General features: G+C 40.7%; 1 protein-coding gene across 8 annotated transcripts; it reads right to left on the bottom strand.

Annotated features, from left to right (window-relative positions):
* Window positions 1–73: 73 nt before the first annotated feature.
* cobll1b (cordon-bleu WH2 repeat protein-like 1b) lies at window positions 74–20,442 on the bottom strand. 8 transcript variants are annotated; one of them, XM_029458579.1, is made up of 14 exons: window positions 20,169–20,442; window positions 19,857–19,937; window positions 7,788–7,976; window positions 6,532–6,736; window positions 6,214–6,439; window positions 6,008–6,052; window positions 5,820–5,908; window positions 5,413–5,649; window positions 5,158–5,287; window positions 3,564–3,786; window positions 3,388–3,467; window positions 1,784–3,219; window positions 648–797; window positions 74–559 (listed from the first exon to the last, which is right to left on the bottom strand). In XM_029458579.1, exons 1-13 carry the CDS (start codon window positions 20,207–20,209, stop codon window positions 684–686), a joined length of 3,096 nt encoding a protein of 1,031 aa, XP_029314439.1. In that variant the 5' UTR covers window positions 20,210–20,442; the 3' UTR covers window positions 74–559; window positions 648–683. The 8 variants fall into 8 exon arrangements, with proteins under 8 accessions (XP_029314439.1, XP_029314444.1, XP_029314446.1 ...); XM_029458584.1 differs by lacking the exons at window positions 19,857–19,937; window positions 20,169–20,442 and adding exons at window positions 15,814–16,158; window positions 16,773–16,859; XM_029458586.1 differs by lacking the exons at window positions 19,857–19,937; window positions 20,169–20,442 and adding exons at window positions 15,438–15,563; window positions 16,773–16,836.
* Between the last annotated feature and the right edge of the window lie 184 nt (window positions 20,443–20,626).

The following is a 20,626-nucleotide window of genomic DNA, read 5'->3' as shown; positions in this document are numbered from 1 at the left end:
TGCAACACAAACACAAACAAAAAACATAATTTACGCAGTCACTGAAGGCAGTTAATTTAATAAAGGAAATGTCAACGATAAAAGCTTTATTCATAACAACACTGCTTGACAAGAACATCTGTGTATTTCTGCATATAGTTTAATCAAAACTCTGCAATACTTAAATAGATGTATATTATAAGGAACATTTAAGTACCATAGGTCAGACCTGGTCTGTCCTACACATCCAGTATTATTTAGATAATATATTTTCTAATAATTTATAGAATTGTTCTCATTTAACGTTCTTGCTCACTCACAACAGTAATGCATTAAATGCAAGATAGTCATCACACAAAACAAAAGAGAAGCATTACAATATGCAGGTCAGAGCCAGGGGTATTACTTAATGACATGTGAGAAAATAAACCAAAATACAGCAATTATTAATTATCAAAATACATCATCTTATGTACACTGTTGGAGACTACCAAAAGAGGTAAAACAAAAGACAGCTCCTGCTTCTGTGTCATGGGTTAAAGGGTTCTGGAGAACTCAAAGTAGACAGGATAAGCTCCTCCTGGAAGAAGAAAAAAATGCTTCAGGCATGTGTTGTGGAAACACTTGTATGAGATCATATTGCAATGTGTGTGTTGGATTTTGCTTACAGTAGATGATGTATTGTCAGAAGAATTAAGGCACTGCTATGGACTGCTCTCTCCTTCCATTTGAACAATCCCACTAAAAGATGGTGGTTCCTCCTCTACTCCGTGCAGAGTGGAGCCTTTGTCACCATCCACCTCTCTATTTTCACCATCCTGTGAGATTGAAAAAGAGACAATGTATGCGATCGCTGAAGAAGACTTACAACATAAAGGAGGGAAGAAAGTATTCCGTGTATTTTTATAGGTATTTTAAGAGCCTATAAAACAACTATATTGAGTCCAACTAATTTAAAAGTAAATAAAGTAAAAGGATTTTCCCGACACAAATATAATACGATAAGCCCATGATGCCTCCGCTGTAAGGAGGAGCACCTCTTTAGCGCAGGAATGTATGTTGGTCTATTATTAATGTTTGATGTCGGTTTGTATAATGAATGTAGAAAGTATACCAGGTGTGATATACACACATATACATCCCATAATTTAAGAAGTCATACTAGAAAATCTAATTCTAGGCTGCAGAAATAATTTAAGCAAATTTAATTGTTGTCTATCATCAGTCAGTGGATTGTGCGCCTCATTTCCTCTTTGTTTCAACTGCCACTCCTAACCCTCTTCTTCTTCTTCTTTTTCTGAAAAAGCCGATAAACACTCTTGATCCTTGATTTCAAAAGGAACTAAATATGATGAAAAACCATTTAGATGAAAACATAAGCCTTTAATTAAAGGGCTGATTCAAGTCAATGGGTCGCATGAAGTATTCTGCTACTTATAAGATTTTCTAATGTCCATGAGAGTCAATAACTCACCACTGGTCAGTGTAAATGGCTGATAAAACACCAAAAGGAAGCACCACAACAGTTGCAAAAGTGGTTTTAGTTTCAAACAAACTAAAGCAGTAGTGGGGATAAGTCACACTCTTGTCCACTTCCACAGTATGCAACTGTTTTAAGGGAAAACCTAAAAAAGTGCTTTGCTGACCAGTGCAAAGTGCCCTTCTACTCAAGCATTAATATTTCAGTGAATGAGTTAAAAAGGCAATGCAGCTGCAGTGGTCCTATGAGTGGAAATTAGTCCTTTGCTGCTTTCCTCTTTATTTACATATTTAAATGTAAGTTTGCTATGCTATCAGAACTCACCTTGAGCTCAAATAATCCGTCTGACTCTATGACTGACGAGCGACTTCGGATCGGCGAGAAGGATGGTGAAACAGGCGACTGAGGGGAATTTGGCCCATGAGATAAGGACTGGCTCCTTTTCACAGCGGAGGACACTGCCTGGGCGAAGCGGGATGGGGTCGCAGGAGAATAGGGCCTGGGGGCTGCAAAGCTCCTAAATTTTTCCAAGCTTAACCCTGTGCTTGGCTCTTTAGATGACAAACTACTTTGCCTAGTCATTCGTATGAAGGCTGCATTCTTGTCATCCCCTTTTGGGCTAAGCTCAACATTAGCGCCCCCTGTTGTCTCCTCTTGACACGGCACAGGAGGTGGAAGAGGAGGGGGCGGTAACTTTGCTCTCTCTGAGCTTGCTTGAGCCTCCTTCTGGCCAGAGCCAGGACTGGCACTGAGTTTCTTTTCTGCTGCTGAGGTTACATAATACCCAGGTGTTTTTTTGTGCTGTGCCAAGCGGAAAGAACCAGGCTTAGGTTTAGTTGCGGGTGGAATTTTCATCTCCTTGACCTCTGCTGGTGAACCTGCTTCAGATGCCCCATGAGCCGAGGATGAGATGCTGTCATCTGCGTTAGGTAAACTTGTTGGTGACGAGGAATGAATGGATTCAGGTATACTTCCATTAACAGTGTCTTGGGTAGTAGTAGTAGTAGTAGTAGTAGTAGTAGTAGTAGTGCTAGTCAGTAAGTCTTCCCTGGGTATAGTAGAGTGCAGCTCACTTTTATCCTTTGAGACCTCTGTCTGTCCCCTCGGCACTGTGCTCTCTTCCAACTGAAGAGCACCAATATTGAGTCTCTCTTCTGGAGCTTCAGGAGGCGGCTCCAGTGTCAGTGCAACTTCAAAATATCTCAGTTTCTCCAGAGATTTCTGAGGCACGATAGTATATGTTGTCATCCCCATCTTGGGGATGTAGTCCCTTGTCAGTTCGTTGGAAGGCTTGGGCTTTGGCTCAGAGTTTGTGGCATAAATAGATTTTGTTGTGGCGGGAGCACTTGGTGTTGAGTCTTGGCATGATGAGGTCTCTGAGGTGTGGGATAAGGCATGTTTGAGATCAGGCGCGTCTAGTTCCGCCGTTACAGTGGCCATATCTTTCTTCCCCGCTGATTCAAAGGCAGGCGCATTAGTTGAGGAAGGGATTTCGTCCATGTGTTGTTGTGAAGGCTCAGGTAGTGGTGTGAACTCTGTTTGCACTTGATCATCCTCTCTAATGGTGCGTGATGTGCTGTCAGTCTGCTCCCTGAGGGTTTCAGTGTTTGCCTGAACAGAGGCCTGTGCTTCTGCATCTTGCATCATAGGCGAAGGGAGGCTGCTGGGTACAGTGCTGCAATCCCCTCCGACACTTTGAGGTGTAGAATCTACACAGATTGCGTGTTGGCTAACGTTTTCAACTGGACATGGACCACTACCTGTACAGAAAAAGGAAATGTGTAATGTGAGAATGTTGGGTTGACTTTCTTTGAGAAGCAAAAAACACTTTGGCATAGTAAGGAAAAGTTCAAGACATACACCAGTAGGTTCAAGATATCTGCAGCACAGATAAGAACACTACCGTTATAATCCAAATGCAAACCCACTAGTATCTGCCAGTTCTGTGCCATCAGTTGTCCTCACATCACTCAGAGTTGCAGACTCATTCACTGTGATCTGCAGTTGACTGTAAAAGTCATGCAAAGAGAGGAAATTAAAAGGTATTGCCAATACTAATGTTAAGACATAGCTGAGGTTGGAAAAGTCATACTAGAGTTCGTACTTGCCATCTGAGGACAGATCACAAGACTGATCTTCCCCATTTCTCTCTGTTGACATTGCGTTCAGTGTCTCTGGGGATGGGGACGGGGAATGCAATGAAACATCAGCAGACATGTTGAGGCTGCTGTCCTGCCCCTGGGTATCACTAGCAGTTGCAGACATTACAGAGGCAGTGGTCTCCTCTTGCTCCATGATCTCCTCCAGTGTGTTAGCAGCGGCACCCCCTGTAAAACATCACCATAGAGAAGTCATGTAAAGTCATGTTTGCGGGCATGTGTTCGCTGTAATGTATATACACAATTGTTAATATGACTTTTGTAAATGGTATGAAAGGCTTTCACACAATGCTCATCTGTACAGACATTCACCCTTTCCAGTAAAAACGGTTGTTCTAGTGAATGAATTCAACTTAATTATCTTTCACATCTCAGTATCCCCTGTCTAGTTCTTAATTTAGCACTGTGAGGAAGTGCATCACAGAGCAGAGAGCAAAGGGAATTTCAAGGCTACTTAAACAAAACTGCAGCTTCTCACTGTTCTCAGCCTCTGGTTGTTGGGGAAACAGCAGAGGAAGTGATCTTTCTCTGTGAACCTAAGCGTTGGAAATATTAGGAGCAATAAGGAGAACGGAAATGGTGGTGTAAACATGTAGACAGCAGTGGTAAAAAAAAAAAAAAAAAATGTGATTACACTTTCTATTAATGAGGTCTGGGAGATATGCCGCTAGTCAAGGCACTATGGGTAACACAGGAGTAAAGAACAATAAAGACACAGAGGATACAGTGATTTAAAGAAGAGCAGGGAAGAAAAACGGCTCTCTTTATGGGTTGTGGAATATATAGGACAATTGTTGATGCTATGTTTAAATCAGAATACACTTGATGGAGTGAAGTGAATTTGGTTTTTGTAGTTTTAGTAATGTAAGCCAAAAATAAATTCCTAATGTTTGTTGATCAGAAAAATATTCTTTGTTTTTGCTCTAAATCGTTTCATATACAGGACGGGTGGAGCTTCCCTCACAGGACAATCACAGGAAAGTATTTCAAAGAAAGTTAATTATACTCAACACATTTGTTTGTTGAAATTCATACAGGTACAGAGCAACGGGAATAAGCAACTTGATTCCTCACTAGATAAAGCAAGTCTACGCACTGAGAAAGAGGAGATGAAATACTAAAACGCATGCCTCGAGGGTGTAAACATATGAAGATAAAAGAGGTAGAGAGTAAATAGAGACCGGAAAAACAGCCAACGAAGCTGAAGAGCTAAAACACTGACTGAATAAAAAAATGTAGTATAGAGAACATGCAAGCAGAACTAGTTCAGCACACATTCTTAAATGAAGCAAACGTTCACAAGTGAAGCAGAATCTGCAGTTAAACATGATGATCATGAATCCAAAGAGGGATGTACAAAGTGTTTAAAATGAGCCACTGTTCAATAATGACCACTAGGAGGCACAAGAGTCAAATTAAATAAAAACGGTAGACTCTGGCTGCAAAGTTTGAGGCCAAAGTACACATATTTCCAACGCAGCAATGAAAACAATCTAAAATGTAGGATAAAAAAATGTACAAATGTAAGCGAAAACTAACCGTGCAAATTTTCATCCAGAGGAAATGTTTCTTGGACAACAGCACTGGGGGATGTGGGGGGTGGCGGAGCTTTGCGTTTGGTTCTCTTCAGTGAAGACTCTGCTGAGGAGCCACGACTTAAACCAGTCATCTATGGTACAGAACAAGATTTAATCAAGTTATATAATCATTGCACCGAAACACAGAAATCACATGGCTGTCATTCCACCAAAAGGTGCTGACCTGTCAGAGCTTCTGGCCTTAATATTCACTCACCTGGTCATTGTCCAGTTGGGCAATAGGTTCAGAGTTGAGTCTCCGGCGAGTGCTGAGGTCCGACGGGCAGCTCTGAGACACGAGGATTGGGGGTTGGGGTGCGCGTCTCTTCTTTGGCACATCGACAAGTAGTGTAGGGGAGCTAAACGGAGAGGAATTGTAGCTAGGTAAGGCCATGCTGAGAGGTCGAGGCTTGTTCACAAGCACAGGAGAAGCTGGTGCACTGGCTGCCGTTGCCTTTAAAGAACAAACATCCAATCAGAACATGATAAGAGGCCTGTTCCCAAACAACATAGTGAATGACCAATGATAGGTCAAAGTCAACAAACCTCCCTCTGAACATTTAAAGTTGCTTTTTGATACAGCTTTATATTTGCATAGTCAGTACATTACAAAATCTGCCTTACCTGGTCAGATTTTTTCTTGCTTTTTCTAAACTTGCTGAAGAGGCCTTTGTTTTCTTTCTCTTTCTGATTTTTATCTTTGCCCGGCGTGACTGTTCCAGAAAAAAAAAAAAAATCACAGTTGTAAGATATCATTGGGCAGAAATATGACAGCTCTGTGGATATAAATCACACAGTTTACAAACAAATACCTGCATGCACTGGTGAGGCTGGACACACAGGAGAAGCAGGTTGTCCTGCAGAGCCAACACGCATGACATTTAGCGCAGAACAAGTAATATATACGACAACAATATGCAACAAGTAAGCTGATGAGGGAAAGTTAAAGTGAATGGTTGATATGCTAAAATCTAATGCCAAATGCAGCAAGATTACATTTTTTAAGATAAGTACTTACCATTAGTGTCTCTTGCATACACCTCCCTTATTCCATAGTCATTAAGAGAGGTGGACAAGTCCAAAGGGGCCAGTGATTGGACGTCTCTCAACAGAACTGTAGTCTCCATGTCAAATTCACATTTCTCACAGATGGCTGGTAAGTGATCAGACAGGGGAACTCGAGGATTGACTCGTAGTATAGTTTTCTGGGTCTTTCTGTAGTTTATCACCATCCGAACAGTTGCCTGGAGAATACAAAATGTGCCACTTGATTTGATCAAATCTGTTTACTCAACATGAACAGCAAATAGTGCATGGTATCATGTGTTTAATGTACCTCAGGCATCTGAGGACCTGTCTTCTTATTCTTATCCTCCCCTTTAGGTTTAAGTATGATCTTCTCTGCATCCAAAGTTCCTACGAGAGCATTGGGTTTGAGTTTGGCGTTGTTCTTCTTGGCGCTGACCAGCTCTAAGGTGTGGCTCGATGGGTTCAGGTGGTACTTTGCACAAAGCGTCACTAATAGATCCATTATGGGTTTGCTGAAAGACATGGAGGACACAACAAAACAAAACCTACATCATTTGTTTGGCATTAGAGGGGAGACTGCAGTTACACAATTCAAATTAGAACATTATGACCGAATGTTGAATGTTGAAATCAAGGAAAAATATGTATGATTGGACATGTTTATTAGATGAATTGACTCATGAAGCATCGCAGCTCTTAGTGTTTAGAGGAAAAAAAGATTTCATATAAATATAGAATAAAAGTTTGAATTTAAAAAGCATTGCAGAATATGTAAAAATAATAAAAAGCAAATGTACAGTAGTCGCATGGAGCTTTCCTGACACTGATAATACAGTTTAAACATAATGCCTTAAAGTTTATCCTCAAAATAAAGCGTTAACTCTGTTGTGTAGGTACTCAGAAGGGGTTTAGAGGAAGAAAAGACAGTAAAGCATGTAAAGCTTAAACCTTTCATATTGTATTGGTCTCAGTCATTTCTCAAGAGGCCAAGGTGCAAAAGACAACCAGTCAGGAAAGAAAGTTTTTGCATTGTCAGAAAGATAATGATATCTTAAGCAAACTCTATTGATGGAAATTCCGAGCTGTGTGAGTGAGTCGACTCTCAGAAGGACACGCAGACCTTGTTTTAAAGGTTTGTTGACACATGTTGATCTGTAGGTGGTGCAGGCCTAGATTTAAAGAGTACGATCTGCGTGTCCTTATTGCACCATAGCATGCAATCAAGACATAATCTTCTGAGTTTGAGATGCAAAAGCTCTTTAATCCTTGCTCACATCATTTGGTAAGAGAACGGAAATAACGAAGTGCAATCACGTTTGCTCCTTGTACAAATAGTAACTAGAACCACACATTGAACTACTCCACCTATCTGACTCAATCTGTCTGGAACTGTACTTTATTTGATGACATCATGATCAAATGTACACACACACACACACACACACACACACACACACACACACACACACACACACACACACACACACACACACACACACACACACACACACACACACACACAGTGTTCTTGCTCAAATTGCATTGCAGTGCTCTCAACTGTACCTTCCATGGACTGTGGTCATTTCTTCTACTCCGTCAGGCAGAACCACGACCAGAGAGAGGTCTTTATCAATAAGGTTCTCTTTCTTGTCCATGGTTAAATGAATGTTTCCTGGGTACCACTGGGAGAAACCTGGGGAATCCAGGTTATTTAGTCCTGGCGGCGATGGTGCTTTGCTTTTGGTCGACACCCTGTAGTTGGACAAGAAAGTGTAAATTATTCTCAGAGTTGCATCAACATTTGTAAAAAAAGAAAGAAGAAAAACCTGTTTTGCTTTGACACAAGCAAAACAATTGAATACTTGAGAGATGACTAGGAATGGCTTTCCACTTACGTGCATATGAGTGCGTTTTCTTTTATGCCATTGAAATTGTTTCTGCTATCTCAGACAATAATCTGATTGAAAATCAAAGTGCAGCAGACAGCATGAAAGGAATCCTTTCTTCCTCAGGTCTTAGAAAGTAGTGAGGCTATTACATGAAAGAGCTCAAGTCCACTTTGCAAACAAGTCACAAGACAACCAAGTGGACAGATTTACTCATTGAGCCTGAAGAAATGGCTGTGAATTTACAGACATGTGAGAGATAATAAGGCGCAAGATGGAGACCACAGTTTCTGTAAACTGTAGACACTGTGTTTTATAGTGCATGTTGTGGGAACAATGGATTTATAGTGTAGTGTTTAGTGTAGAGGGGCAACACCCCATGCATTGGTAAAAATCCCTTGCTGTGCTGGGAGTTGTTTTCAATTTGAGGACCAACTATGACACACACATTTCTGTTTTGAAGGGCGTTTTTGAGTGTTTGTCTTGGTTTAACATTCTTGGAAACTGTGTCAATACAGGGGTGACAGCAGTCATGGGAGGGTTACTGACTGACCAGGTATGCTACAGGCCAATATATTTCATATGCCACGAATTTCATTTTTTTATTTTTCTGTCAGCTTGCCATCTGTTGGACAGTCATACATAGTAAATCTATGACGTATTTCAGATAATTACACCATTCTCGTAATGCCCCCGAGAGGTGGTGAACAATGAAAACCTGCTGTCCGTAAACAAAATAATTTGTTTGATTTGAACGGGGTCATCATTATAAGGTTTTAAGCAAGCGGCAACCTCCAGGGCTGAAAAGTGAAGCCAATGCGGAAGTGCCTTAGACTTGCATTCTTTCAAATGGCCTAAAGGGATGAGTCTGCTGGTTGCAAAAAGAAGTGTTGATTGCATAGAAGTCTTTGGGAAACTTCATTTATTACCTCAGTAAATATTTTCCTAATGAGTTTATGGTCTCAATCGCTAGTTTCAAGTCTTCATCAATACAGTTCATTTTGTAAATGATGGCCCCCTTTGGAATAAAATAGACGATAAAGCAGGGCATGCTTTAGGGCGGTGCTACCTTGTGATTGACAGGCCTCGGCCAAAGTGTTTTTCCGGTTTGGGTGTTGTTTTGTTTTCGTTTTAGAGCTTTAACCTTTTCAGTGTGTTACAGTACAGAAAAGTTCATTGTAAATATTTGTTGCCTAAAATGTATTTTTCAGTGTTTGGTTGAACATTGCTTCACCCTCTCGTATCACTTTTGGTTCCAATAAACAAAGATGGCGAAGGCCAAAATGCCAAACTCAAGGCTTCAAAGCAGTAGTCCATAAACCAATGGGTGATGTCACGTGACTACGTCAACTTCTTATATTCTATACAGTCTTTGTTTTTAAGACTAGCAGTAACGCATGTTTTTTCGTGTTGTTGTTTGCTTGAAATTATAAGCTGCAGAAGGTCACAAAATCAAGTCAGCTAAGGTCACATTATTGTACTGCAATGTTATCAAGTTGTTCAGTGGGCCATGGAATCAATAACTTTAGAGACATTTAAGTGTCACATCATTCATTCAGCACATAGATAAAACAGGCATTTGCAGACCCAATGCCTTGAATTACAGCCTGTAAAGTCTCTGGTGGGGGCACTGCTTATTCAAACAGAGGAATCCGAGCAATGCAAGGTCACAGGCTCTAGTGAGGCACGTCTAGCAAAGGATTATTAGTCTTGCTATGGGGGCTGCCTTCCTTAAACAATAAGACTATGACATATATATAGCCTACATGTATTTGAAAATGCACACACACACACACACACACACACACACACACACACACACACACACACACACACACACACACACACACACACACACACACACACACACACACACTTTAGCATTCTCTGGTTCTACTGTGTAGTGTGCTGGGAAACATTACTTGAGTGATGTCACTGAGATAACAATGAAGACTACAAGACTTCTTAGTTTGTGGAGTTTGAAAGTAGTGAGTGTTGCAAGCTAGCTGCACCCACAGAATCAGGTAGCTAATATTTTAGCATGCTATTGCAGCTAATGCTACCGCTAGCCAAGACCTCCAAGACTCAGGATGTGCTCATTGACATTATACTGTACTTTCCTAAAATGACCCATTAAGATGTATTACTTATCTTATAAAGAAATACAATGGGCCGCAATGCAATGTGATGGTCACTAACAACTACCATGTCACGGTTCATGACCTGAAATGCAGTGTTGTTTTTCTGACAACTGACAATGGCTTTCCCGTGAAGAGTGAACACGTTTAAGAATTTCAGACACAGACACAATGTCGGAAATATCTTTCTCCTGCATTATTGTCTGCTTTTGCTGAAGCAACTACATGGCATACTTTGAAATCCAATCATGTGTCTGAGCAATGTGTACTGTTTTATTTTGTATTAAGTCAGCCAAACAAACAGGCAGTACAACAATTTGAGAAATTGCAAGAAAAGCTGAAGAAGCCAAATGAAAACAAACAAGCGGTAAGCAGAAGGACACAACATAAACACACTTGTTTATCTGTTCATCTTTGTGCAAATAATTCCATAGCCAGGATGATAAAGCCACACAATCTAGCACAGACAATGAGCAAGCCCAAATAATATCCTATGAACTGTATATTTCTTGCTGATTTTGTTCTTGTGTGTGTGTGTGTGTGTGTGTGTGTGTGTGTGTGTGTGTGTGTGTGTGTGTGTGTGTGTGTGTGTGTGTGTGTGTGTGTGTGTGTGTGTGTGAAAGTAACAACTTGAAACTTTCTTTAAAAAAATAAACTGAAAGGAACAAGTGAACCAAGTGCAAATGGAGACCTCTCTCCAAGAGACCCCCTACACTGGGTTGTGCCAGCTTTTCTTAAATCCAATACGTAATCCAATAGTTTTTTGAGCAAATCCCTTCTTAGTAACTACTAGCTAGTTTAAAACTAGGGATTTACAAAATCGGATTGTGCTAGTAAAATTTAGGAAATGTTACAAAGACTTAAGTGAATTGTATGTTGCACCTTCCAAACAACAGCAATCAATTGTGTCGGGAAAAAAGCACTATAGCAAAATAAATCCACAGCCGATCGACAGCAGACAAAGTTAACAACCAGCTGGTCAAGACAGGCAAACATCTAGTAAGCAAATGCAAGCCATTTTTCTAAAGGAGCTGCTGTAGAGCCACTGGACTGGAGTTAGAAGTGAGAAGGCAACTGTTTGTGGATAGATGAGCCATAACAACGTTATAAGGTCAGGTTCTCCTGATACATCCATTTTCAGGGCTGTTTGTGTCTGTCGGCTTGTGTCGGCTTGTTTCAGAGTGCATCTGCTTTCTAGTGGATGAAATTTGATAAGTGAACATTTTTCTTTTTCGATTTGACAGATCTGGATGACTGAACACTCACGACCCTGATGCAATATCGATACATTCACATGTGCAGACTGTAGGTCTCCAGCTGCATGTGCAACATAGGGAGCACCCAAGTCCATTTTTTACTGAATAATGCAACAATAATTATTCCTACGGTTATGTTGACATTTTAGAGCCGGTGATAAGACTTGTATTACAATCTACTATAATAATTATTAGAATAAAACTCTTAACGTTTCTAAACCATTTTGATCTTCAATTGTTTGGCCTTTTGCTCAACAAATCAATGCAGTCCAAAGTCTTGCTGTTATAGTCCGTTGATAGCTGAGCTTCATGTCGAAACATTGACACAATGTTTTCATAAAACTTTCTAAACATGCTCCCTCATGCTTCCATTTCGGTTTTCTTCAGTCCCAACCACGAAGTGTAAGACTGATTCTCTTTTTGCCTGCGTTTTGGTCACTGTCCGTATTTCCAAACTGATACTCGTGTGTGAGCGCTTACACGCTGTGACTCCACGTGCACCACCTGGAGCAAATCTGCATCTGCTTCTGCGTGTTTGTCTTGTGTTTCAAGTTCAATCTGAATGCCGCAATTGTGTCCACCACCACGAGAAAAAAACTCACACATTGCAGAAAGGCCTTGACATTTTCTGTTGAAATTCATTGTCCCCAATGGATACAACTCATTGATATTAGCAAACAAAAAAACACATGGAATTGCACAATGCAACAGGCTGATAACAGCACCCTGAAGCCAAACATTTAATTGTTAATCCCCTGAATGCTCTAAAGACAGCTAAATCGTCAGCATGTTGTTCATTTATTCCAACAGGATCATGAAGTAGTTTGGCATTTAACTCACCACTGTGATTGTATCACTGCCAACTTAAGGGACCAGCAGCAGCGGCGCTTTTATTGTTACTGATGTGTTGAAAAGTAGTGTAGAGAAGTAATGACAGTAATGTTGGATGAATACTAATGAATACTAATATACAGATTACACATTGTAGGTGTATGGAAGCACCGAAGATGAGTAGCCATTAATTCCCTCCACATACTGTAGGTCAACAGACAGACTAGCTAAAACAGGCATTCACACTGTGGTCTGTGACTGGGTACAAAGTCCTGATTTCAAGGCTCTGGCTGTTTATTTGGCAATAGGATTATAATTCTTTAGCAGCACCGTGTCTAAACAGTGTTTTCCTTTTCCACACATTTTTACAAATGCTTTAAAACTGAGCCTTGTAAGTTGATTTATTCAAGTGATACAGCTCTCATGACTCATGTGCTTTTCAATAGAAGAAAAATGCCATGTGATATTTGAATAAATGAGTATGGAAATAATATACACAAAAGCCATGCTTCAGGTTCAGGGTCAGGGTCAGCCCAGTTTATGCAGCTGTGTCATCAGTGATTTTATCAAGACACCTCGAGCAGGTGACAGACACGAACACACAGGCCGGTTTGTTTGTGCCATCCAGGCCTGTGTTTTTTCAGAAGCCCAGGATGTGTTGCTGAATAAGAGGAGACGTGTTGGAGCTTGACTGCTCCGATGCCTCATTCACAGGGTTTCCCTGGGAGGTCTGACACTCACAAACAAGCCCATTCAATACCAGAGGACATGCTTTGAGAGGGGTGATCACAGACTACCAGGAAATAACAGGCCTGTTGTCGTTGTGCCATTTGTTTCGTTTAATCATACGGCGATCTTGTGAGGTTCAGTAGTGCAAACAAATGGACTCTGAAAACAATATGGACTGTGTTAAATAAGTACTGCATAATATTATGTCGTGTTGAACAGACTTGTCTTGGTTTAACTGCAGCCATCAATTGATCTGTGATGTGAAAGGATCATTTAACTGACAAACCTCAGGCTGATAAAGGAATAGGAATGACCAGTCTAATATCCAGATGCTGCTCCTCATGTAAAAATACTTCAAATACTTTTGTGCTGATGTGTGAAAAAGATGGAGCGAGAGAGAGAGAGAGAGAGAGAGAGAGACACACACACACACACACACACACACAGGAGAGGACGTTAGAAGAATGGTGGAAATACGAATCTGTCGTTCGTTGTGAGTAGTCAAAAAAGAAAAAATAACCGTAATATTAGCAGCAACCAGCTGAACAAAGTAATATCCAAATTCCCCACATTCCATTACACTTTGTGCCAGCTGGCAGGACTTTTACCAGAAACATTTCAGTCACTTCTATGAATTTTTTCCACCCGATCAATTAAATTTCTAAAAGGCAAACCCTGAATCAAATGTAGCAATGTGGAAGCGGCCCAGAGAAGAAACCAGACCAAAGCATTGGTAGAAATGTCCTTTGAGGTTCTGAAAAAGGTGGAGGATTAGCACAAATGCCTAATGTGGTATGTTAGCAGCTGCTGAGTAGCATGATAGGCCCTTGGGGAATTGTGGGTTCATACAAAAAAGACAAACAAAGTTTTGAAAGAAGACCTTATGCTAATTCACACTTTCAGACAACACCCCAATTATTTTAAGAAACAAGAGCAACAATTTAAAGCTCAGATGAATAAAACACTCCCAGAACTCAGCAGCAGTTAGCAGTACAGTCAAATGTACAGGCTCAAACATGCCCAACACACCCTGCACTTCAAGTCAAAACAGAGATATTGTTAACGTCTGAATCATCTAGTACACAAAACTAGGTCCTTTCCAACTCAACTCCAACAGTGACAGCACAGCTGATAATACCATAAACAAAACAGGGGAAAGAACCACACATTTGGAGAGCAGGTGCCAACATTTCATTCCACACTCTTACCTCTTCGCTGCTTAAATAATGTCCATTCTGCAGTGTATGTCCCATGAGTAGTCAGACAGACTAAACTCTATCAGCACGGCTTCACAAGGCCCACCTTAATGCCACGCCCAAGCAGTGACATCAGAAATGTGTCCCCTCTACCTAAATCCTGTCTGCCCCCGCGCTGCGTTTCTGAAAGCTCAAGCTCAGTGTGTAAGTGGCACTCCCCCCACGGTCATGGGCAGAAAGGTAAGCAGCTTTGCCTCCCTGTGCAGACATGAACCTGTGGGCGGGGCCAGTGGAGCAACAGTGCACTGAAACACATGCGCTCGCTTTAGTAGCTCAGGAACTTAGACAAAGACCAGAGTAAATATACTAGCATGATGTATTTTAATCATGAATGATAATTCTAATCATGCTGTTGATAATGTGATTATCAGAGTTAAACAACAAGAGGAGTCAGAAGGACTAAAAGGGACTCGGAATCCTCCCCACACCCTAATTTAATCAAGTGCTTCGCCTGTGTTTGCTTGTCATCACAAAAAAACACTGGCAACTTTTCAAAAACACACCTTACTTTTTCATAGGTGACTCATTAGAAAAGCATGCGAGAAGACAAAAGTTGAGCGTGACGACAATGATAGACAGACAAAGGCATGAAAGAACATATATTCAGTCCCGCCATCTAAAACTCTGAAGAGCCTCACATTTCGATTGTGTGGGACATAAAACTCCCAAAATAGGTAAAACCCTTCAATAATTGCACATCATTTCAGACAACATGCTTTGACTTAAAAACATAAATGTGAAAAGAGGGGACTTACACAATATTCTGAAGTCAATACACATACTCATGAGAGCATTCGGGTGCAATTGTTAGTAGAAGCTGTCAAAAGAGGCTGTCGGCACCTTGCACTCAACAGCTGCAGCCAGAGAAAGCACCGCCTTTGGACGTTTTTTTCTGATGTTGTCATTGTTAAATTAATCAACACTTCACAATAGATTAAAATGAAAAAGCTTTCAATCTAAAATAGCAAAGTTAAGCAAACTGTACACCGTCTGGTACGGAAGCAATACATTTGACTTTCCATTGTGAAATAAGTGCTCATTGCCAGTCCATTATCAGTAGCCCAACGCTTTCACTTAAGAATGTGCGGCCCATTTTACAAACACCACCTCTGAATACCATCATCAGGCGATAAGGAGGTCGAGGTGGTGAATGGAGATGTTGGTGTGTAGGAGCAGGCTGGAGGGGTGGAGTTAAAGACTCTCACAGAAGGAGGAAGGAGGGTGGAGGGGGGGAGGTGGGTCCCTGAGGAAAGACAAAACACAGAGCCAGAGCCACAGCTGGTAATTTGGTGAGAGGTCACTCACAGTAAACACAAGCTTTTTAAAGAAGGTCTGGAAAGGCCATTACTTCATAAGCAGTGGATGGAATCGTTAATTATTGCAGGGAAAAACAAAAACTTTTTTTTCCCACAGCACAGGCCTGGTAACACTCAAACTCTCACGGCGTCCTTAACATCCTTATGTAGAAGTCTGATAAATATTTAAGGACCCACCTTGTGACATTATTAGCTTTTCAATGCAGAGTGTAATATCCGTTTGTCGTGATCCGCCTCATTTTCACTCAGGATTATTACTCCCTTGGTGCTCACTCTTGCACTACGTGTAGTACACTGCATAATACTACAATAGAGCGAGAGTAAACTTGCAGGTCTGACAGCCAGTTAGGTAATGAGATTTGAGATTACATGATCTCTCAGTTCCCCATACAAATGCCCCCAAACAGCAGATGTCCTTCTCCTCAGTGAACTGCGATCTACTATGGTACATTACCCTCATCTTATCTCAGAGCAGCTCACATATTTTCACTCTAAACTTTGCACTGAAACAAAGCTATGGTTCTGCAAAGAAAAGAAAACATGCAGAGAAAAGATAAAGTAATTAACATAGTTTCACTTCTGGTGACTTGACCAAATGTGTGTTGTTGTTTTTTTAAAGACAGACCAACATTTAGCAAAAAATAACTTGATGAGAGAGAGAAAGCTTCCCCTTGAGTCATAATTATAACTATCACACTGCATCCTTTCAAGTGAAAGAATACAGCGTTGTCTGCAGTGAGGCATCTTTCAAAAAGGCCCAGCAGCATGCGTGCCCTCATTTGCTCATCACACGAACTGAGGTTTCTTCACTTTGCATACAGTAATTCTGCACTAAAACAGACAAATTCAGTATGTTATTGCATTGCTAATAGTGTAAACTGAATTTTCAGCGCATGCAATCTCAAGGCAAAGCACAACACAACCGTCCTAATTCAAGGTCATGGTTCGAAGAGGAACTTTTGCACCTTTCTTTAAACTTTCACCCTAAAAAAATAAAATGAGCGGCCTTTCCAACTTCTGTTCCTCTATATACACCGCATGATCTGTGAAGCACCGCGCATAATGATGCATACAGCTGGAAAACAAGTAAAGTGAGCGGATCTTTCATACAAAGTAGCTCTGCTTGCTTTACTTACTGTATGCTCTATGTTAGTGTGAAGATCCTCACTGAAACAGCTGCTTGCTGTTTGTTTGTGTCATGCCCTGGTCCATTAGCTTGCTCAAGTGAATGTCAGGAGCTGATAAGGTTGAGCATAACTGTTCATTGCCAATCTGATATCATGCAACATTCAAAACAGAAAGTAGTTTACCCGTACGCTCACACATCTGAGTGGATACAACCGTGTGAACATGTGCACAGTGATAGTGCCATCTAGAGAACCATATCAAGGTGTGCAATTCTTTTATTTTCCATTGTATACCCAGTATTGGTTTAAGCTTGGATTTATGATGTTTCATTGATTGGATGAGTGCGAGACAGCTTGTCAAGGTCTTGTTAAACACACCTGCAGTAAACTCAAGCAATGCCATTCATGACTGTCGAGGCCTTTTTGTTAGATATCTCATCTAAACGAGACAAAACACTGATAATGAAGGTCAAGCAAATCAAAGCAATTTGTTCCTTTGTCGCATACAGCATCTGAATGTTATTGGAGATAAGTAAAAGTTCCGATTGAGAGCATACAAAGGACTAATTCATGTTAGGTCATTCTGAATGTTACACAGGCCGAAAGTGGGAGGCAGCCAACTGTTATGCCCTGGAAGAGTGCATAACAGAAAGAAAGAGGTCCTCCAGTTCAGGCAGCAAATCTATTCAAACAGGCTGCTGTGAACAACATCAATATTATATAAATACATAATCATGCCTACTTTAGGGATAAAAAGAAAAATTAGCTATAATAACAAACAAAACTGTGTTTTTTAATGTTTAGAAATGTCAAGTGAGAAGTATTCACTGGTATTCACGGTCAGTGCGTTGGCGTCAATGTGGTAACAAAGGCAGCCCATTATTCCCTGTCCCCTGGATGTTAGCCATATTGTCTGTTTTAGCCCTGTGAGGCAGAAAGCATCCAAGAGATAAAACAAAGACAAACCAGCTCATTGCAAGGACAAGCTTGCAGGGCATTAATGCTGATTTTCCTCTTGCTTTATTACATCTAGTGGGTGGACGTCTTTGAAAGACATCCTTTATCTTGCTTTTGGAGCACAGAAGATCTGAGTGGGCTCTCTGAGGGCAGCATGCTCTACACCAAATGATATGTTTTGCTGAAGGAAGAAAGCCTTGTTGTCTCTTGAGGAGAAAACGTTGTGTTATGCTTCAGTGTTCTCGGAGGCCTTGTGATTTGTCTGTCTGGCCTTTGGTGTCGACTGGAAGCCTAAAAGTTATCACATTGTTGTGAAATGTTAAGACACAGCGAGTGATTGTCACTGTGTTTCAACTCGCCATGCCCCCTTTGCTTCAAGTGTCTACGTTTCGCCAGACATAATTTTCATCTGTAGACTCATGTGAGCAGCTGTGCCCTTGGGCTGCCTGCATATCGGGAAACAGCTGTGGGGATTCACGATACCTTAACTAATTCCACATTCTGCCCTGAGGAAAGCCAGCCACGTGAGATCATGGTTTAAGGTGTGTCCAATTAGCAGGGCCAGCTCCAAGCAACGCACCGTTAGAATGAGTTTGATTGCATTAATATGCCTCTTGAAGATATACAATTAAGAAGAGAAAAAACTGTTATATTTAAATGATTGTTAGTTTTTCTGATTATTGCATTTAAAAATAAAAGCTTCTTAAAATTACTTTCACAATGAACACAGTAAAGAAAAAAAAGCTCTCCGATTTTTTTTAAGGCTACCTTATGTTAAATATGTATGTCTTGTGTGCTAGCGGCATCTGTGCTGGAGAAGCAGCTCAGTGATTCTGGCAGATCCCGGTACTTGGATAACAAATGTAGCATAGCTTTGGGGGGGGGGGGGGGTCACATGAAATGTTTACAAATGACTGCATTTGAAATTGCGAGAAGCAACAAGTTTATTGGCTGCACACATAAGAAGCCACAAATAAGACAGAGAACATGTGCGTCCCCCACCCACACCCTGGCAGATTATGGCAGAGTGCGGTTTACTTTTCCAAATAATAGTCAAACCACAGAGAGATTTATGTTGTCTGCTGCTCTCTATTGCCAGCGAGTGTGGCTGTGATCCCAGATTACACAATGCTTATGAAATATGATTACAGGTCACATCAAGAGAGAGTGTTTTATTTTTTTGTAAACTACATATGATGTGCCTGAATGCTATTTTTTACAAATGGGAAGCTACAGCAGGGAAGGACTGGAAACTTTGCATCGCATGGAATACTGGATTAGTAATATAATATGTCAAATTCTCCATCTCACCTCTAATTTAAATCTAAAAGACTCTGAATGCCAAAGGAGTGAGTGGTGACTGTAAAAAAAAAAGCTCTGGAAACTCACTCCCCCTTTTCTTTTAATGATTCCATACAAGAAGCTGACATCATCTCCGAGTCCCTGAACCAAAACCATGATTCCATAATGTCATAACTCACAACGCTTTTTAATGTGATTTTCTCTGACTGTTGTACATGACGAATCAGTATTTTATAGAATATCAATTTCGAGCCCAGGAAACGCATGATTTCCACAAGAAAAGCCATCATCAGGCTCATCACGGAGGAGGCCGAATGTTTTGCCTACAAAATACTTCCCATGACCTCTACATATGGTCAAGGCAATTTCTCAGTAAAACCCTGAGAGCAGGAAATGAGGAGAGTTCAAAGGTTGAAACGTCTGTGAGATGCACAGAGTTAGGAATGTTGTTTGAAAGTTGCATTATTTTACAGAGATGCAATTACACTCATACCTTAAACAGATTGTTCAGAAAACAGCTGGTTGCATGCTAGCAGCAATTATTGTTGTCAGCACCACAGGGTGTCATGCTGACTTAATTTTGGTGGCACTATATTTGTGCATAATGCATAAAAGGCATTTGTTTCATTTTGTTGTTGTTTATCATTTTATAATTCTATTTTCCAAACAATAATGTTAGTAAAATGCAGGATTGTCTCAGTTAAAGATGAATTATGACTAATATTTCTAAAGATTCCAGTAAAAAAAGAATGCTACTGGATGTGATCTGCTTAAATCTGATGGATGAAATTCACAGATATGACAGCTGGTAATCCAAATGACAGTTCTACATACCTCAGACCAGAGCTCCTTGGATGGGGCTGGGATCCATGATCATCCATGACTAAACTCATTGGTTTAACTAAATCCCTCGGACTAGTCAAACAAAAACAAAAAGCACAATTCATTTTTTCGTAAAAGTTTACATACTAAATGTTAAAATGGCTAACCTGCTTCTTTCAAGTGATGCAAACTGGCAAATACTGAACTATGGGCGAATCCCACATGAGGTCATCAGTTTGTTCAGTCATATGAACCGTTTTCTTAATTTCTACTGGGAAATAGTGCAAACGATTAAACATTAGTAGCTAACGTATCATGTCTTACCATGAAAGTACTTGGTTTTCGAAGCAGTTGTCAACTTCCATCAGTCTTCAAAAAGGTAAAGTTAGTTGTAGACTGCTACAATTAGACTTTGTTGGGGAAAATGATCCATAATTCCGCTCTGGAGTTCCGTATTTTGCGCCTTTTTACGCAAACCATTCCAGTGTGGTAAAATGTGTTCCCCTTCCCTTTAAACTACAAAGTCTAGTATATCTAAATCATTTTGGCCCCGACACCGTAGACAACTCTGCCAACTTTTCTCTGCACATCCAAAACACCACATCGCAACATTGAGCTGCAAAAGTGGGGCGTCTCTCAGATCCAGTTTACCTTCCCTCCAGGATCCAGAATGAAGCGACTGGCATAACGGCATCGTATCTAAGTTTACATCTTGACGAGAACACAAAAAGAAACAACCAAACACAACCGTGTCTGGAAAAACAACTCAAGTAAAGCCATTC

This window comes from Cottoperca gobio, chromosome 21, assembly GCF_900634415.1.
Source record: "Cottoperca gobio chromosome 21, fCotGob3.1, whole genome shotgun sequence".
In the NCBI taxonomy this organism is placed as follows: domain Eukaryota; kingdom Metazoa; phylum Chordata; class Actinopteri; order Perciformes; family Bovichtidae; genus Cottoperca; species Cottoperca gobio.
This window is presented reverse-complemented; position numbering and strand designations above follow the sequence as displayed.